The sequence below is a fragment of the Charadrius vociferus genome, unplaced genomic scaffold (assembly GCF_000708025.1).
Source record: "Charadrius vociferus isolate BGI_N301 unplaced genomic scaffold, ASM70802v2 scaffold163, whole genome shotgun sequence".
In the NCBI taxonomy this organism is placed as follows: Eukaryota; Metazoa; Chordata; class Aves; order Charadriiformes; family Charadriidae; genus Charadrius; species Charadrius vociferus.
Genome location: NW_009648332.1, coordinates 16514096 through 16532846, shown reverse-complemented (window position 1 = coordinate 16532846; position 18751 = coordinate 16514096). Strand labels below are relative to the sequence as shown.

Below are 18751 nucleotides of genomic sequence, written 5' to 3'. Positions count from 1 at the left end.
TTCAGCAGGATAGAGCAGGAACCCAGCTGTTGTCTCCTAACTCATAATTTGATCCCCACATTATAACTGGTCCTGCAAAACCACATCCCTTCCAGCTTTCAGTATGAACAGCTCTAGTTTTTGCTCTTGTTCACATGAGTCTCTGTCCGCCCAGATCCCTTTGTGTCAAACTCCAAAATTGCAAAGTGAAATTGTCAAAAAGCCCCCATACTTTGCTTCTTTTCCCAACCCCACTCTGGTAGCAGCAGCTTGCTTTCCAAATATCTCAACAGACTCGGGTATGGCCCTTCTTCTTTCCAAATGATGATACAGCCCACCAGCTTACAGACATATGCAGATCCCCATGAACAGCCAAGGTAGGTAGTTTCCATATATTGCTGGAAGAAAAAAAAGTGTCAAATAACTTCCTACTCATCCTATGGCAAGCAGATGAGTACGGCTGTGTGCTTCAACTACCTTAAGTATAAATATCAGTTCTCCTACTCTTGGTTGTGTGAGTCTTGAGAAACGGGAAGTGTTGAAATAAATGGCTATGATACACATAGTGTTGAAATAAACATTTATTTTAACACATTGTATGTGATGAGCCATTTATTTTAACACTTTTCAGTTGAAGTGTTGAAATAACAGGTTTTATCAGGGGACGTGTCATCCACTGTTTTATGTATATGTGAATATGGAAATATATCTACTGAGTGTGCATGTATATATATACTCACACAGATTATATGGATATGTAATAATAATATGGTAGATATGTGTGTAGACACACACACACTATTGCCCAGGCAAATACAGTGGTTTCGGCTTAAAAAGAGTCATTTGTTTCACAAAAATTTTGCGTTCATGCCATCATACTTTTAATATATTTTATGTATCTATAAATAGTTCTAAATATATCCATACATAAAATTGCATATTACTAGGTAGTAGCAACTGTATGAGATAGATAAAATAGACAAAATAAAATAGATAAACCTCAAAATAGGATAAGAGTGATCCTGAATTATATAAAGGGAGAAGGAAATACTTCATCTGAGCTTTCTAGATATCTAGATCTGGTTTCTTTAGTTTGCTGTACTTTCATAAGCTCTGCTTCTCTTTTTGTAATGGACTTCTTAGACAAGTGGTTATTAAACAGTACAAGGTATGCTTCAGCTTTTGTAAATAACCTGAAAAGTTGTTGTACTGCATTTTTCAGTAATGTTTTTATTTGAAAATACTCTGTAAGAGCATCAGCACCCTGCTCAGCAGCCAGTCACGACTCTTCCAGTGTGTCCTTAGATGTATTAAATTGCCTTTGTATGGTTAGAATTGTGTATGGGCTAAAGTACGGGCACAGGCACGTAGACACACACATGCATGTCCCACTTGCTGGCACCAGGGTCATGTTGACCATGGTAGTTGTTGTTGTTAAGGAGGTTAAAACCAGCTCAAACAAAGGTAGCGCTGCCTCTGAGGCTGACGGAGGCAAGGCTGCCTTTGAACAAATCTGTAAGCTTCTAGGTAAATAGCCACAAACACTTCTCCTAGACTTTGAGTTAAACACATCTGTCTGCACCGAAATAAATGGGCAGCGAGACCTACCGTGTGTTAAAGTGAAGCACTTGCATCTTTCGGGGGGAATGATTGCCTGGCGGAATTTGGCAGGAACTCATTTGTCCCTCTGTGATGGCTGCAACAGTCTTGTCTGGTAACTGTGGGCAATATTTCTTAGAAGGGCTCTCCCTTGGCTTTTATGCTTTTTATTTCTAGTTCCTGTGTCCTTTTCCTTGTGTTGTGTTGGGAGCATACATCGGTTATTAGCACTGTTTTTATTATTCTATCATTACTGTTGTATTGATATGTGTTTTATTTTATTAGCACTACCACTATCTCAGTAAAAGGCAAGTTTTGTCTGGCCTCATGGAGGAGTGCATGCCAGGCCTCCTTAAGCAGCACATTGTGCTCAGCTCCGCTGCACCAAACCAGGTGACTCAGACTCTTAAGTCGTGATGGGGAGCAATAGCGAAGCAGTCAGGAAAAAGAAAGGGCATACCAAGCCAACCAAAGAACATGTAAAGCACAGTGTGAGATGGTTTCCAGCTTCAAGTCAAACCAAAGTGGAAAGCATGAATGAAATAAATTGATAAATTGCAGTAGAAAATGCTTTGCTACATTTCATGCAGATCAGCAGAAGCATTGTAGTTTTCAGTGGGAGAATGGCTTTGTTAGAAAATGTTTAACCAGCTCTTGGAGCAATCACAAAACAATTTGTATCTGTCCTCTTGATTTTTCCTACTGAAGTTCAATGTGAATGAAAATTCCCCCAGGTCTTACTGGATAAATAATATTTACAGATAAGAAGAATTTGCTTTTTCCCTCCTCTTTCTCTGATTCTAACCTTTTTAATTGAGAGAAGTCTCCGATGACTGCTAAACATTTATTGAATGAGAACTCTGGTGATTTTATGAACTTTTAGCTGAAAGAGCATAAATAATCATTAGTAGAAATTCAAAAATGGTAAAAATAAATTCTAAAAAGGACACTGATTTTTCTCTGTGCTTCCACCATTTTTTTGTATTTGGGTACAATTTTTTTTCCAAAGGAAGCATGAAGCAAAATGATTACTTTTTTTCCAGACATAGATTGGACTCAAACCAGCAGGTATTTCAAAGAGAATCAAATGAGAAGTAAGCTTTGAAATAAAAAGGAAGAGGGAAATAGTTATCAGAGAAAATATTAGCAGACCATCAGTTTATTAGGCCATAAATGTCATAGATAATAAGAAAATGTGTAGAACACAGTCAGTCAAAGTGGTTTCAAGAGGCAGCGGTGGCAGAGTGAGATAGAAATTGATAGAATCTGTAGAATCATTAGCTTTATTCTAAAGTCTTGGGGTAAAGTCCTGACTTCTCTGTAGTCAGCAGAAGCTTTGCCATTGATTTGGTAGTGTTGGCGCATCACCCTTCACAAATTATCGATAAAATGAAACATTAGGTAGCCATTGCTTTGAAGATGTAGGCTAACTGTTGTAGAGACATCCCATAAAATGAATATTGCCTTCAATGCTCCATTTGGTAAATGAATAATTGAAATTTTTGGTTGGAAATAGCCAATACCTGAGTAAATAGTACATTTATTTGTGATTTTGGCAAATGGCTATTAATGCGTGAGTAGTAATGGCCTGAAGGACTGACCAGGCTGTGAAATAGAGAGGGAGCAGTGATAAGAGTCTTCTCTGGATCCTGAACTGAGTGGGAAGTGTTGGGTTGTGCACCATTAAAGCTGTGGCAAGGTGCATCTTGGACTTCCTCTTTGGGCACTTCTTAGTGCACTGAAAATTGTGTGTCCCATTTGGGGACCTCATAACAGCTGTGGACAGTCTTTCTCTCTAAACATGTCTATTCATTGGGTTTTCTTCTGCATATAAATGGATTCTCTGGCCATTTTGAAGGATGTGCCTGCTACACTGTTTCATTAAACTGCCGCGTTATCGGGTAATTGTTTAAACATAATGCCATAGCACTATCAAAAGGAAAGGTGAACTAATGGCATTTGCAAATGTCAGGGATTATCTTAACACTTTTATTATAGTTTATAAAAAGTAGGTTCAGGGCATTCCATGGCAATTATTTCCACAGAAATTGGTTATTTAAATAAATTGCTAATTATCTGGATATGACAGTATTGAAAACCCGGTTAATGAGTTATTTGATAAGTGTAGCTTATGGTGGCCACCTACAGGTGGGAGAGAGAAAGAACATATAGAATAATTGCAATCAGAAGGAATGCAATGCAAATTAATTGTGTATAACCTGCACATTTCCCTGGGCTGTTCGCAAATGCAGATGATACATATATATATATAAAAAGTACTTTGATCACCAGTACTAGGTGGCATACATGTTATGCGGAAAACATCTTAAAAAAAGAATTATGTTTTCTGTGTTTTTTTTCCTAATCCCCAAACTTTCTTATCTAGTTACTTCCCACAGCATTGGATTGATCATCTACAATACCTGAACTTTCCCAGACCAATTCCCTTATATAATGCTTTTTCACCCAAGTCTGGTATTTGCTGTCATTGGCTTATTTTGTCATTAGCTTTATTAATTTTAACAGTCAGGGAGATAACAATGTCAGCTGTCTTCGGAGAATGTATTTACAGAGGGAGGGAGGGTGATGTTGCTTAGATTTTGGGGGTTTATTTTTTTTAGTAGCACAGACTTTATCAGTAATTTATTAATCAAAAATCATGTCAGGTAGTTTTTCTTTGTAATATTTAGGCTCTGTTGTTTAAATCCGATATTAAATTTGTAAAGAACTGTAGTGTAATATAATATAATGCAAATTAAAAATTAATGTTACTTTACAATGCAAAGAATTGGGAGAATTATGACCCAAATTCATTTTTATTCCCTCTCGTAACCATAGATACAAAAATTTGCTTTTAAGTCATCTACTAACCAGAGGTGTGAGAGTTTGCTTTCCTTTTAAATCTGTTTCTTTTGTTGATAGAGAGTTCGATAAAGACCATTCAGGCCTTTTCTAGGTTCAGGCTCAGTATTATCAGTCTGAATTGGTTCACCTCCGTTCTGTTGGCTGTTTTTTAATGGACCTGGATCATCTTTATCAAAGGCCCATTTAGGGCTGCTGCAAGTATGTGTTAAAGACTTTAAACTGCCATGTTGGTGCAATAGATTGCAAGTGAGAATGTAGGCCAATATTCAAGACTTCTGAGACTGTTTTTTTCCCCATTGGTGGATCACTGGGATCAAGAAGTTCTGAATTGTTTCTGCTAAGAGCTTCCAAAGCTACTGAGTTCCTTGAAGCATAATGCCAGGCTTCTCCTTGAAGAAGGCATTAAGTTTGACTCTCAAGTCTGAATCTAGTGAACATTTTTGATGTCTGACAGGATCAAGTCCTCTGTGGACTTCAAGGACTTACGAAGACGTAACAAAACATGTGTCTTCTGGCATTGGTAAAGGGTTTTTTACCTCCTGAGGAAAAATAAACAATCAAGCAAATAAGTAGGTATAATACCTGTCATCAGTTTGTCATCAGCCTGCTATTCTCAGAGGACAAGGGCAGCTCTGCCTACCTGTGCTGATCAGGGAGAGGCATTTGATCGACGTATGTTCTGCTTCTCCTTCATGTTGTATTTTGCCTATTGGATTTCCTTGACTCCAGTCCCTGATAGTCATGAAAAATCTCACTTAAAAAAAAAAAAAAGAAAAGAAAAAAAACCCCAAACCTCTTTGTTTTAAGGCAAGAAGAAGGTCAGGGACTTTTGCATCATATAATTATTTAATTGTTTAAATCTTTATATAATAGCAAGTATTTGTTCTATAATTAATGAGAGAATTCAAAGTGTAGTTTTCAACATAGAGTAGCATGTTCTCGCCACCAGGTATTTTTCTGTCTGTCTTTCATTTTCAAATCTCACTCCCCTGGTTGATGTCTGGATAAATGGACTTTGTTCATTAAATCTCATTATTTTACAGCAAGGTAAATGATAGCCACATCTAGCATCTGGTAGCAGCTGTAATGCTACTATCAAGAGAGTACCATATCAGCAGTTTCCCCAGCTACGGGTGCTTAACTAGTGGAATTACAGGTCCCAACATGTCAAAGTATGTGCTAGATGCTTATTTTTTAGCATGTGAGCTGTCTTTCAAATGCATGATAGATTTGGACCTCAGCTTCTTAAATACCATTGGATTTATCAGACAACATTCTGCAAATTCCCACTACTACTTACAGCTCTTTAAAAATTTGGCATTAAATCTCCTTTATTTCAACCTTTTAAAAACTCCTTCTCTACAAATCTCTATAATGGAATTTATTACCTTCCTGTGGTACTCATGAAAATGCAAGAAAATAGAGACTCTAGGTCAAATTTCCATGCTCATTTGCCTTTTTTTTTTATTGTTTGCCTTTTTTTTTTTTTATCTTGTGATATCTTGGCATTGCTACTGTTTGTATTCTTTGGTTTTTTTGGCTTTAATCTGGAAGGTTTTTTCACCATTTCATTAGGCAGTAGGATGTGTGTCACAAGTAAATCACATGGTATTTCAGACCAGCAGCTTTTATTGCAGAAGAGGAAGCTTCTGAACTGTTGATCAAGAAATGCACAGGAGAATGGCTGCATCTTCTGACGTGCTTGTTCCGTATTCTGTAAGCTAAAGAAAAAAATGCTGGGATGACTAGTGACACCTCAGTCAACCCTCTGATTGTCATTAGAGCCATTTATTTACTCTCATCAGAAGCACTCCTGAAATGTTTTTAAATTCATTTGGGTGAATTATAGATGAATAGAATACTTTTGCGATCGTACCAATTTATCACTAATTTACTAATTACCAAATGTAAGTAATAACTCATATTATGAATATCAAGTACAGCTAGTGCTAAAAAGTATCTATGTTCCATAATAAATTCTAAGTCTCGTTGCCATCTCTGCTAGGCTTCATCAAATCATACGCTTGATTTCTTTGGGCTGAATGAAGGCCTTTCTGATTACCTATTGTGCTGAAACCTTAAATAAACTGTCATTTGCTCCTTTCCCTCTACTGACCATTGCACAAAGACAGTCATTTAAGTGAGAAGGTGGCTAATTTAATCAGACTGAAGAAAGGAACAATTATATTCTGGAAATATTTTCTTGTGGAACTCCTTTCTACAAGATATCATTAAGGTCAAGGGTCTATAAGACTTAAAAACTGATTGAATGCAAACTCTCAGGGTTATATGAGGGTTAAAAGAACATAAACCATCATGCCTCAAGGCAGATGTCAGTTTTTAACTCATGCAGATTTGGAAGAAATTTCCCTCCAGCCACATGATTTCAGAGTTACCAGCATCTGTATTCTTTCACCTTTCTAAAAAATAATTACTTCATCGCAGTGAGATTCTGCTGAGCAGGTTGGACAGGAATGCATCCAGGCAGGTTTTGAATATCTCCAGAGAAGGAGACTCCACAACCTCCCTGGGCAGCCTGTTCCGGTGCTCTGCCACCCTCAAAGAAGTTTTTCCTCATGTTCAGATGGAACTTCCTGTATTCTGGTTTGTGCCCATTGCCTTTTGTCCTGTTGCTGGACTCCGCTGAAAAGAGTCTGGCCCCATCCTCTTGACAGTCATCCTCTTTCAGAGAGTCATTCTGTTCCTTTCAAATGCGTTACAATTGATCTAGCTCAAATGATGGCAGATAGTCATTAGCGTCCAGTGGAAAGTTCCTGTTCAGGACCGGCTCCTTTCTGTGATCTCTTCTGGTGTGATCTTAGATTCTTCAAGGCAGTTTTGGGGAGATTTCTAGTTTTTATGAACCAGGCTCTAGTTTTCACCAAAACACACTGATAGTTCATGTTCGGTTAGACTGTCCATTTATGCAAATGAAAGTTTATATGCTGAAAATGTTATATCTCTATGTAGTCTGTGTTAAACTAGCAAGAAGTATTCGTGTAAAGTCTGTGAGCAGTTGTCGTGATTTGGGCCTGATCCCTAAAATGGGCATGGAAGAACATCAGGTGTGTCTTGATGGCAGGTGGAAGAGTCTGATCAGATAGTGAGTCTTCTGGTTTTTGGTCAGGTGCAGAGATCAGCTGTTGAAGAAGGAGGAGGTGTTGTATTAAGTATATAATGAGAAGGTGTCTATCCTGAGGCAGCAGAAGTTATCATTGCCCAAGAAGATAATTTTGTGCTGAACCCAGAGCAGGTGTCAATAGAGGCTGCTTCGCTGAGCTTTTGGGTGGCGATGTGTTTAATACTGAGGGGCCAAGGTCTCCTGTGAATTCAGTGTTGTCTGTCAGGGTTACAGTGAGGGACAGTGGTATGTTGCAAAAGGAAATACGAGATGAAGACAGAGTATTTTTAATGGTTCAGACAAACCAAATTTCAGTTTTCTGTAATGGAAAATTAACTTGAACAACTCCTTGACAAAGTGACAGTGCAGCTGTCCTATTTAAAGCAAAACATGACAGGTTTTGCAGCCTGAACTCGTGGGGGGATCATTCTCCTCATTGACCGTTCCAGCTAGACTGGGGAGGTCTTAGATGATGCACAAGCAAGGCTGAGGCTCATTCTAGAGAGCAGAATCCTGAGCGGACAGTAGGTCCTTCATGGAGACCAGTAAAACTCTGCCTGAAAAGAAGCACTGATGGGGACACTGGAGGGAGGCTAGATGCCAGGCTCAGTGAGACAGGGCTGCTTGAAAAAAGCAACTTATCCATTACTAAAGACTTTCTTAGATTAAAAATCCAGCTAGTAGACCGCAGTACTTCTGTCTCAGAAAGGGCAGAGAAAGAATGGCAACACAGCTTGTTTGGGTTGAAGAAGAAATTTTTTTCTCAAGGAAATGAGAATATTGGTCAGGCACCTAAGCAGAGGTGTGGGATGCAGTTTTTCTTCATGGGCTTTTTTCCCACGCTTCCTAAATGTGGTTTCTTCTTCCTCTTGCTTTGTTCATTGCATTGGTTTTCTTTCTTTCTTCCCTTTTCGTTATTTGCTTTTGCAGTAGGTCAAACCTTTAAAGGTTATAAAAACACCCATGGAGGGTGTTCAGAAGGATTTCATGTCATGGTATTTCTCCAAGTTGCCTAATACAGTACAGGAAAACAAAAATAAAATACTAGCACTTCCTTGCATAGGTTGACAGCCAACCAGTTCCTCTGGGAGCCTTGTATCCCGCCCTTACACTACTGTATTGTTGTCCAATGCCAACATAATATTATCTTAAAGGTTCTCTAAATTAAGTAGAAATTTTAAGAATATGGGAATTATCTAGAGAAATCCCCACTAGCCTAAAAAATAACTGAAAGTGTCAGCTGTCTATGCTATCCATCATTTAATGAGCAGCATCTGTATGCGTATTTTAAATATTTGCATACCATCAATAGGATGTAGCCAAATCAGATGCATTGCAGACACAGTGTATTGAGACTTTAATTGTAATTCCCCTAAATGTAGCAGGGAGTTGTCTCACTCAGCCTCTACATAGCATTTTAAAATGGAAGCTCCAGTCTTGGAGATAGAACCATAAATGAATATAGTTTATTCTTTTGAGCTTCTGACTGTCATTTTAATTGTTAAAGGGGGCTTACTTAAAGGATTATCCACATCTACAAGCATCCAAAAGGGAAACATATTAAATAATATACAAAATGTCAACTGCAGTGAAATAGTGCTTTTAAACAATTTTTCGTCAGACATAAATAAATGAGATGTTCCCTCTTATACAATGTCTCTGTTCAAAAGATCAACCTGATTCTTTATGTAGAAACATAGATCTCGGTCTACAGTGTACTGTATGGTAAAGTATTGCTTTCTGTCTCGGACATTGTTAGTCTTTGTTTTGAGCATCAGCTAAAACCCAGCTTTGCAATGTTTATCCAAATATTTCTGCCATTTTCTTTATTTCAGCCAAATTCATAATACTTTACAAGTATTGATACCACTTGAAACCCACTTGGTGTCAATTTATAAATGAATATAACCTCTGCATCTTGGAATTAGATGTTAGTTCCTAATGATCCTACCGTGAGGGATGTGCAAATTACATCAGGCTGTGTTCTGACGTTGCTTACAAAATGTTCTGGTTTTCTGTAGGGAATGCTATTAGGCCCATCGCCCTCCGCGCAGTGTCGGCCATAGCCCGTGCTCTCCCAGGATTTCCCATCTTAGCAACTGGCGGCATCGATTCTGCTGAAAGTGGGCTCCAGTTTCTCCACAGTGGGGCTTCTGTGTTACAGGTACCTTTTCTTTCTTTAAAACATTAATATTAAAATGACTGTAATTAAAAGCGTAATGATTCTTACTTTCAAACATGAGAATAGTGGGGGGGTTATACCACTGAGGAATTTTCATGGTTTTAGCTTCATGCTTCTTGCTAAGAGACATTCATTTCAGATGGAGGGGGAGGAGGAGTTGACAAAAGAAGACTTTGGGTGTCACAATACCAATCTGGGAAAAGGCTAGCCATGAGTATGTTATCACTTCTTTTCTCTAATCTATAGGATTTCAACTTTAAATGTCTCTCCCTTGTCGTACAAACAAGGTTGACACAGAGTTAAAGCTGAGCTATCTGATCTTCCTTTATTCTCTATATTCTTCCTATATTCTCTATATGTTTTTGTCTTCTGCAAAGAGCCTTTTCAAGGGGTGAAGGATTTCAAAGAGCACTATTTTGGTCCCACTGGGAACCAGTTTAAAGCAATTTGTTTATCCAGGCATCTGTGTCCCTTGAGCATGTTTATTGGACCAGGAGGTGCAGACCTGTACCTCCTGCATACGGTGCTGCTGGCATTGCAGCCCATTGCATTGGAGTGAGGTGTCGGACTGCATGCAGTAGTTGAGGCTATTTACATTGTCTGGTGGGTTGGTTTGAGGTCCTGCCCAGACTGCCATGATTAGTTACTCCCTGTCATGGAAGGAAGCCTTGGAGGCCCATTATTATGGGCACCAGGAAATTGGCTAGAAATCAGCCCCTTACCTGCTTTACTAGGCATGTCGGAGCACCATTGCAACATATATGTTAGAATGGCTGATAAGGAGCAGGTGGTGGTTATGTTATATTATTCCATTATATATTGTTGCATTCTGGTACATACTTATCCCCTTTATCTGTAGTTCCCATCATAGACAACAGCAGCTGTGGATCCTGCAGATATCGGCTTTGTGTCACTCCATGGGATGACTGGAGTGGTTTCATTCCCACAATTCACTTTGACATTAAAATTAGATTCAGTGTGACCATCCTTTCTCCACAGCTATGGTGACTGCTGAGATTAGTCATTTGTTTGCTGTGTTTCAGAAAAAAAAATAGACCAATGTAATGGTTTGGTTTTGTTGGGTTTTTTAATGCACATCAAAGCTACCATCTCTGGGAGCTGAAGTAGAGGTCTACTGCTTTTTTATAAGCTTACTATGTTCTTTGGATTTATTAATACCATTTCCTTTTTTTTTTTTTTAGTTTGTATTAGAATGCTTCAAACTTTTCTGATGAGCAGACAAAAGATCTACCTTTCTTACACAATGGTCTGAGAGCTTCTTCCATATAAATACTAAGTAAAGGTACAAATTACAGAGCAGCTTTTGTCGAGAAAAAGAAAAAGGATTGGCAAGGGAATGGTTTTAGTGCTATAGATGCATTTCATTTGTTATTGCTAATAGAGCTGCAGTTTTGATCGCTTTGTCTAACAATATTACGTGATCTGAACTACACAGAGTGGAATGATTTTCTGTTCTACATCTGCTGTATCTGTTTCTGGATGACTAAAAATGAGTTTTTTTCATGTCATTTGTTCACTACTCCTTTATATAGACTGTGTAGCTGTTTATTTTTTGTTTCTTATGTGTTGGTTTGCCCCGATGGTAATGGGAAATTCTGAAATATAATTTATTGCAGACATCCCTGTCAGTGCTCAAGAGAAAGAATATTTGATTTACAAAAAATTAATTATTGTTTTCTTTTTAGTAATAAACAAATTTTCTGGAACTGGCTTCCAGAAATGACTTGGATCTAAAGTCTTCTGCCCTTTACAGAACAATTTCTCTTTCCAACAGATTTTTCCCAGAGATGGTGAAAAAACTCTTTTCTTGTCCTTAGGCTCCACCAGTTTAACTTAAATCGTCTCTAGAATTTTAAACTCCTCTGAATCAAACCTATCCTTAGTTTGAGTGACTTATTTCTGTTTCAGTAAAGTAGGAAAGTCATTTAAACTAATCTGAGATAAATGGATTCTAAAGCTGCTGTGTAGGTAAGGGTCTGAACTTGTTCAATTACATTTATTTAAAAATAAGCCTTTAGTAAACTTCATGTAAGATTGTAAGTACAGGCCATAAGTCTTTCCCTCATATTGGGAAAGGCAAATGGGAGAGGGAAACAAGTGATCTCTAGAGACAGTCTTAGGAGAAATACACTTGACCAGGACTAGACTGAAACTTTTATTTGCTGCTCAGGCAAGATATGTTGTGATAGAAGAAGACAGCTGCATCTTCACAGGTCATCTTTGGAACCTAATTAGGATTATGAGACTCATTGCCGTTGTTTTCTTTCTTAACAAGGTCATACAAATAGTCAGCTAATATACTTTTCCCAGAACCCCAATCTCCCTCTAACATGTCCTTGGTACCAAATGCTCAAGTTGTTCCTTCTTCAAGAGTCAAAGTCTCTTTTGCTTATTGTGACAGCTTTGATGGCTCACTTCTGCTTTTCTCAGTACCAAAATAAAGAGCAAGTCAGAATTTGGAGACAGCTTCAAATAAAGTGAAGTAGTGAAAGATTCACTATATTAGCATTCACTATGTAGCAAGTCCTTGAGTTAAGCAAGTGGAAGTTGGGACCGGAAGCATCTGTAGATGTCATCTACCTTGACTTTAGCAAGGCTTTTGACACTGTCTTCCATAACATCCTCATTAGGAAGCTGAGGAAGTGTGGGCTAGATGAGGTGACAGTGAGGTGGATTGAGAGCTGGCTGTGTGACAGGACTCAGAGGGTTGTGATCAGTGGCATGAAGTCTAGTTGGAGGCCTGTAACCAGTGTGTCCCCCAGGGGTCGATACTTGGTCCAATTTTGTTTAATATATTCATTAATGACCTGGATGAGGGGACAGAGTGTATCCTCAGCAAGTTTGCTGATGATACCAAACTGGGAGGGATGGCTGACTCTCCAGAGGGCCGCACTGCTATCCAGCGTGACCTGGACAGGCTGGAGAGCTGGGCAGAGAGGAACCTAATGAAGTTCAACATAAGCAAGTGCAGGGTCCTGCACCTGGGGAGGAAGAATGCCAGGCACCAGTATAGGTTAGGGGTGGACCTGCTGGGAAGTAGCTCTGAGGAGAAGGATTTAGGGGTCCTGGTAGATAGTAAATTGTCAATGAGCCAGCAGTGTGCCCTTGCTGCCAAAAAGGCCAATGGAATCCTGGGCTGCATAGGGAAGAGTGTGTCCAGTAGGTCGAGGGAGGTCATTCTCCCCCTCTGCTCGGCACTGGTGAGGCCACAACTGAAATACTGTGTCCAGTTTTGGGCTCCCCAGTTCAAGAGGGACAGGGAACTGCTGGAGCGAGTCCAGCGAAGGGCAACCAAGATGATTGAGGGATTGGAGCATCTCCCTTACGAGGAAAGGCTGAGAGAGCTGGAACTCTTTAGCCTGGAGAAGAGAAGGCTGAGGGGAGACCTTATTACTACTTACAGATACCTAAAGGGTGGGTTGAAGGAGGATGGAGCCACACTCTTCTCGGTGGTTCCCAGTGAAAGGACGAGGGGCAATGGGTGCAAGTTGGAACACAGGAAGTTCCGTTCCAACACACGGAAAAACTTCTTTACAGTTAGGGTGACAGAGCACTGGCACAGGCTGCCCAGGGAGGGGGTGGAGTCCCCTTCTCTGGAGATTTTCAAAGCCCGCCTGGATGCAGTCCTGAGTAATGTGCTCTGGGCAATCCTGCTTTAGCAGGGGAGTTGGACTAGATGATCTCTAGAGGTCCCTTCCAACTCTGAAAATTCTGTGATTCTGTGATCTGCTTTGGACAGTGTTGGAGATGGTGCTGAGTAGACACTTGGACTGACACAATACTGCACATTTTGTGACCTTACCTCACATTTCCAAAACCACGAGGACACCTTATGACTGATCCAGAGGCAGAAAGCAAGCAGCCCAGGCTTTGGCGGTGCTGGAGTGAGCTCTGTGCTCAGCTGTGCCAAATGAGCAATGGCCTCAAAACCCAGGAGTGGGTACTGCCACTGCTATCACTGCCCTGTTACACAGAATACCATGTGGATGTTTCCTTGTTAGCAGTATTTTAAAAGGGTAGGGAATGTCAGTTCATCCAGCATTAAACGTGGTCTGATACCACTAAGCAGCACAGGTTGTATTAACCCATCCACAGAGCCCAGCTAGAGAGCCAGGGAAAGCAAGACTTGCATGGCCGTTGGGCTTCCCTTCATTTGCCTAGACAAGAGTCCTGTGTCTTCTCTGCCATGAGAGGGTGGCGTTCATGGGCTAAGATAATACGAAGGTTTTGTGTGAGTTGATTTAATTGCCATGTGGCATATCTCTTAGAGAAGAGGTTTATGAATAATAAATATAACTCCATTAAAAGCAAGATCAGCTTTTCCTCTGCAGCTATTTCACCTACAATCCAGTTCTCTGTTATTGTTCCCAATTGCTTTTATTTTTAAAACGTGGGGATTTATTTTCCATTTATGAAATCATCATACACAGGAATGCAAGTCAGGAATCAGGTGGTAAGCCATATTTTTATATATGCTATGACCACCTCAAGTGGTATTAAGTAGGTGTATTAGGGAATGGTTTGGGGGGAGAGTTTCAGTATTCAAAGTGTGTTCTATCTGCTCCTTTAGAAGATGGAGGGCAACATCTTAGTGTTATTACTGGCAAAAACTTCATGTGTAAGAAATTTTTGCAGCAGGTGTGGAAAACAAACTGGATCATTGTAGTCAGTAGTAGCTGGGATTAAAATTTTATACAGCAATTTAACAGAACATTCTTCCACTTTATGGACTTCAGAAACAGTTGCAAAAAGACCCCACTTATTTCCTAATTTTTCATTAAAAATGCTGAAACATTTCAGTCATTCTTCAGCTGATTGCATAGCACTGTACTTTTTTGCAACATACCCAAATCCACCAATCCCTTTTCAGTAAAGTGATGAAACTAAAAAAAAAAAAAAAAGAAACAAGCTTTATTTATGAAGATAATCTTGCACTCATTGCATACCAAAAGCTCTAGAAATGTCTAGCTGCATCTTTCTGAGGTGCAGTTCGTTCAGCTTCCAGTGAGGCTGAAGTATTTTTTTTTTAATTTAAGTAAGCTTTTTTTAAAGCCCAAATTTATCAAAATAAGATGTATATCAGACTTTTTTTAATCTTTTGCATCATGTATGTGATTTACCATATCACATTGATGGTTTGTTAGATTTTTGCAAGTCTTTGAAAGAGACACACATTTTTCAAAGTCATCTTGCTGTAGGAAATTAAAAATGGAGACAATTATAGAAAATTCCAGTGGAAAGAGAAAGTGCATTATGGAAAAAGCAATAAAAGCGTGAAAATATTAAAGTAAAAATCACTTCACAGTAGCCTGTATGATTCAATTGTAGATCAATATTGTGTAGTTAATGCATTAGCAGCAGAGCATTAATTTGCAATTACCGCAGGTGATCTGATCCTCTGTGTTCTGTCCATTGACATAAATGACCTTTTGTTGAAAGAGATTCTGTAGTCATTATTTCTAGCAGATGTAACCAAAAAAAAGGTAGAACAAAGGGGTACTTTCTGAAGTATACTTGTTTCACAGTAGAGTCTCTTAGCATTATATTTTGGTATGGAATACCTTTGTTATTCTTGAATATTACTCATTAATGTGTAAAGAATACGAGTTTGTTTTCAAAAAAATTTCTTCTCTTACAAAGTGTGGAGGTTACGCATGTCCCCCACCACCCCATCATGGATGTCTGTAAGGCTCTCTACATAGCAATGATTTAAAATCCACCCATATAATTCACCCCCCAGCAGGGCAGCCTGTAGCTTTGCCCTAAGCCCTGTTTCAGACCCACCTTCACCCGTCTCCGCCTCCCACTTGCCCTGGAAGGGATGTAGTATCTTGCAGTCCTGTTCCTACAGGCACTGCTCTTGTCCGCACCATGTCATATTCAGCCCATGCACACCTGTGCCTCCGGACCTTGCACCATCACCCTCCTCATCTCTCAGGCAAGGGAATAAGGTGGAGATATACCCCACCTCACAGGCAGAGCCACCGTGATGCTGGATGTGCCCTGTGCCCTTGTCTTTTGCCCTGCACCGGTTGTGTATGAGACCTCAGGGATCTGAGGAAGAACGAAACAATTCTGGCAGTATGACAACCCATGATAGGAAAGCAACAGGGATGTTTGTGGCTCTTGCAAGATAAAATCTCCCTCCAACACAGAACGCAGTTGTTTTTATAAGACTACGTGTGGTTTTTGTAACGTTTTCAAGGAGCATTCTTGTTGGTACCTCTTTGGAGCCAGAGTCTCAAGGGATTCCGGACAGCTTGATTATTATTTTTTCTTCGGCAGGCTTTTTACAGAAGCATTTAGCTGAGGGATTTTTATAACAGCAGGATGGCCCTTTGTGTGTGAATAAACAAGCTTTTCCATCACAAAATAGTGGGACTCAAACTATGAGAGAGCATTGTTATTGTATTTGTGCAAATGTGAAACCCTGTGAGGAACCCTTCTACATGGTATAAAATGCCCTGGGTATCAGAAAATAAAAGCAAGGCTCTGAAAATATAATCACTGAAATGACAGGGGAAAAAAAATACCATTTCATAAACATTGTGTCACATCTTAATGTTTAGATGCTACCATTTTCTCCACCCCAATCTCAAAAAAAACAACCTAACCAAACCCAAAAACTCATGAAGTAAATTTATGCTGTAATAATTTATCATATTTTTCCCCATTTTTATTTTTTTTTTAATTTTCATTAAGGTCCCTGATGTAATTTCCCTATGTTTTTTTATGGCCACAGAACTGCAAAGTAGAGAGCTGAAATTAGCGTTCTTTTAAGCCTCTCTCAATGTCTGTTCAAGTCAGTGAAGACAGTGATACTTGAATTGAGCGAGGACTAGATGAGGCAAAAAAATTCTCATTGAGGAATGATTGTTTATGCCATTTAATGGTATGGAGAGTGAAAAACTAAAAGAGATTGAAATCATGGGAGTGGCAGAGCAGGGTGGTGGTGGAGCAGGGCCTGTGTTTTACAATTCCAGGTTAAGTTTATACGGATTACATTTGGAAAAAAATTATTTTGTCTTGCAATGAGTAGCAGTAGTTTTGAATGCAGAGAACGAGCTCAGTTTCCTCATGTCTAATCTCAGCTCTGTGCGTGGAGAATGAAGTCAGGCAGGTGGCTGTAAGTCTTAAACAACCACAGGGTGCCATCAGTGTGGCAGAGCAAGGCTGGGCCTTTCCTGCCTGGACTCACCAAGAGCCTACCCTTCCTCTGTCCCCAGCCTGTCCTTACACCAGTGCATGAGGGGAACAGAGGCTGAAGGCTTTGCCTTGTGCCAGTCAGAGAGCGTTCCATGGGCCAATAAGCCTGAGAACAGGCACACTTTGGCACCAGCTGGACACCGTGAAGTTTCTGATGCAGGCTGTGGCTCAGGGGGGAGAAGAACAAAACCTTTCTGTAAAGAGCTGTCCAAGATACAGAGAAGTTAAGATGTTGCAGCTAATTCTTCTCTTGCCAATTAAATTGATGAATTAAGAATAGATTGCTGGATGCAGTGGCAGGCCACCAAAATTATACGAGATGAGATTCAAGGATTGGCTCTTTACATCCACTAACAATTTTAAGGAAAAAATATACCACTTAAGGCAAAACCACTTTTCAGATCTAAGGCCTCTGATTGAGATAAATGTAGTCTCATGTAGAAATAGCAGGGTTTAGCCCTTATTCCTGAAGAAACTTGATATGTGTTTGTATGTCCTTTTGAGTATCCTCAGTCATATTTGAGCTTTGTAGCCCTTTTCACTGAAATTTGCTGGAAGATAGAAAGTATTTTGCTATAACAAGTTTTGAGAAAACAAAAAAGTCAGGCAGAGGAGAGAGCATACCTGCATTCCTTCACTGTAAGCTGAAGCATGCTATGAGCTCACCTTTATTAGACCTCTGAGAATCCACATGGGACAGCACTGTTAGGACTGTGTCAGCCACAGGAAATGCTTTAATTGGCAGTCACACCTTATTAGACGTCAGAGAACCCAACCAGGAGACACAGAGCTGCTGGAAGCCAGGTATCATTAGCTCCACTGCTCACAGAGCTGCGAGCTTAAAAAAGTCTTCAATGGATGCAGCACTGAATGGAGTGGCCCTTCTCTGCAGAGCTGAAATTTAGAGTACGTGCAGAAACAAAAGAGGGAACAAAGTGCTGTTTGAACATGTCGACATAAAATCAAAAGAAAAATGAATGTGAAAGAGAGAGAAGAGTTGGGGCCGAGATACTCAAGCGATCACTTCTGATAAACATTTCATTATTTTCTGCTTTTTTCTTAGCTCAGTGCTAATTACAGAAACTCAACCTGTTCTCAACTGTCTGTCTTTCTTTGCTAATAAAAAAAAGTCATTAGAGGACTTGGCCTATTACAGATACTTGGGATGGAAATTGCTAATTGATAGTGAGAATTTTCTGTGAGAACTCCTTTTAATGGAAATCAGAATTTGACAAATACAATCCAGAAAGTTTTTTATGTTTAGTTGAAAAAAAAAAATCAAGTTAGAACAGGTTTTCATTTTTGATTTTTACTTTTATTATCTTGCTGCTTTTAATGAAAAGTTGCACTATTCAAATCAGCACATTGTAAAGTTATGGAATAAACTCTAAGCTAATAATGCCTTTTATTTTGTGCAGTTTTGCAGTAGTTTTACATTTTATTTGGAGCTGCTTAGGGGATTTATCTATTAGCTTTCCTTTATTTCTGCTCATTTCACCAGCTAGTAAATGAGGTCTGCATAGATAGGATTGTTATTTCATAAATTTGTAAGAATGAATTCAAGCTCATTCCATAACGACTGCTATTTGTCATTCTTATAATGGATTCTCATGCAAAGTAGGTTTAACTATCACTGAATGGTAATAATTATTTAATAACAATTAGGTCTCAATTGAGCGTCAGCTCAAATGCTGTCCTATACCAGTCACTCCCAGCCTCTGCAGAGGATTTGTTCCCTGCTCTTATACCTGAGGACACCGAGTCTGCTTCTCTTTCCC

The 18751-nt window shown here is 39.4% G+C and overlaps 1 protein-coding gene across 1 annotated transcript in view; it reads left to right on the top strand.

The window, feature by feature from the left end:
- Positions 1-18751, top strand: part of DPYD (dihydropyrimidine dehydrogenase) — a 359045-nt gene that overhangs the window by 273768 nt on the left and 66526 nt on the right. The window contains exon 19 of the mRNA XM_009884907.1: positions 9586-9728. Within this exon, the coding sequence (XP_009883209.1) occupies positions 9586-9728 (143 nt within the window). The remainder of the gene's footprint in view (positions 1-9585; positions 9729-18751) is intronic.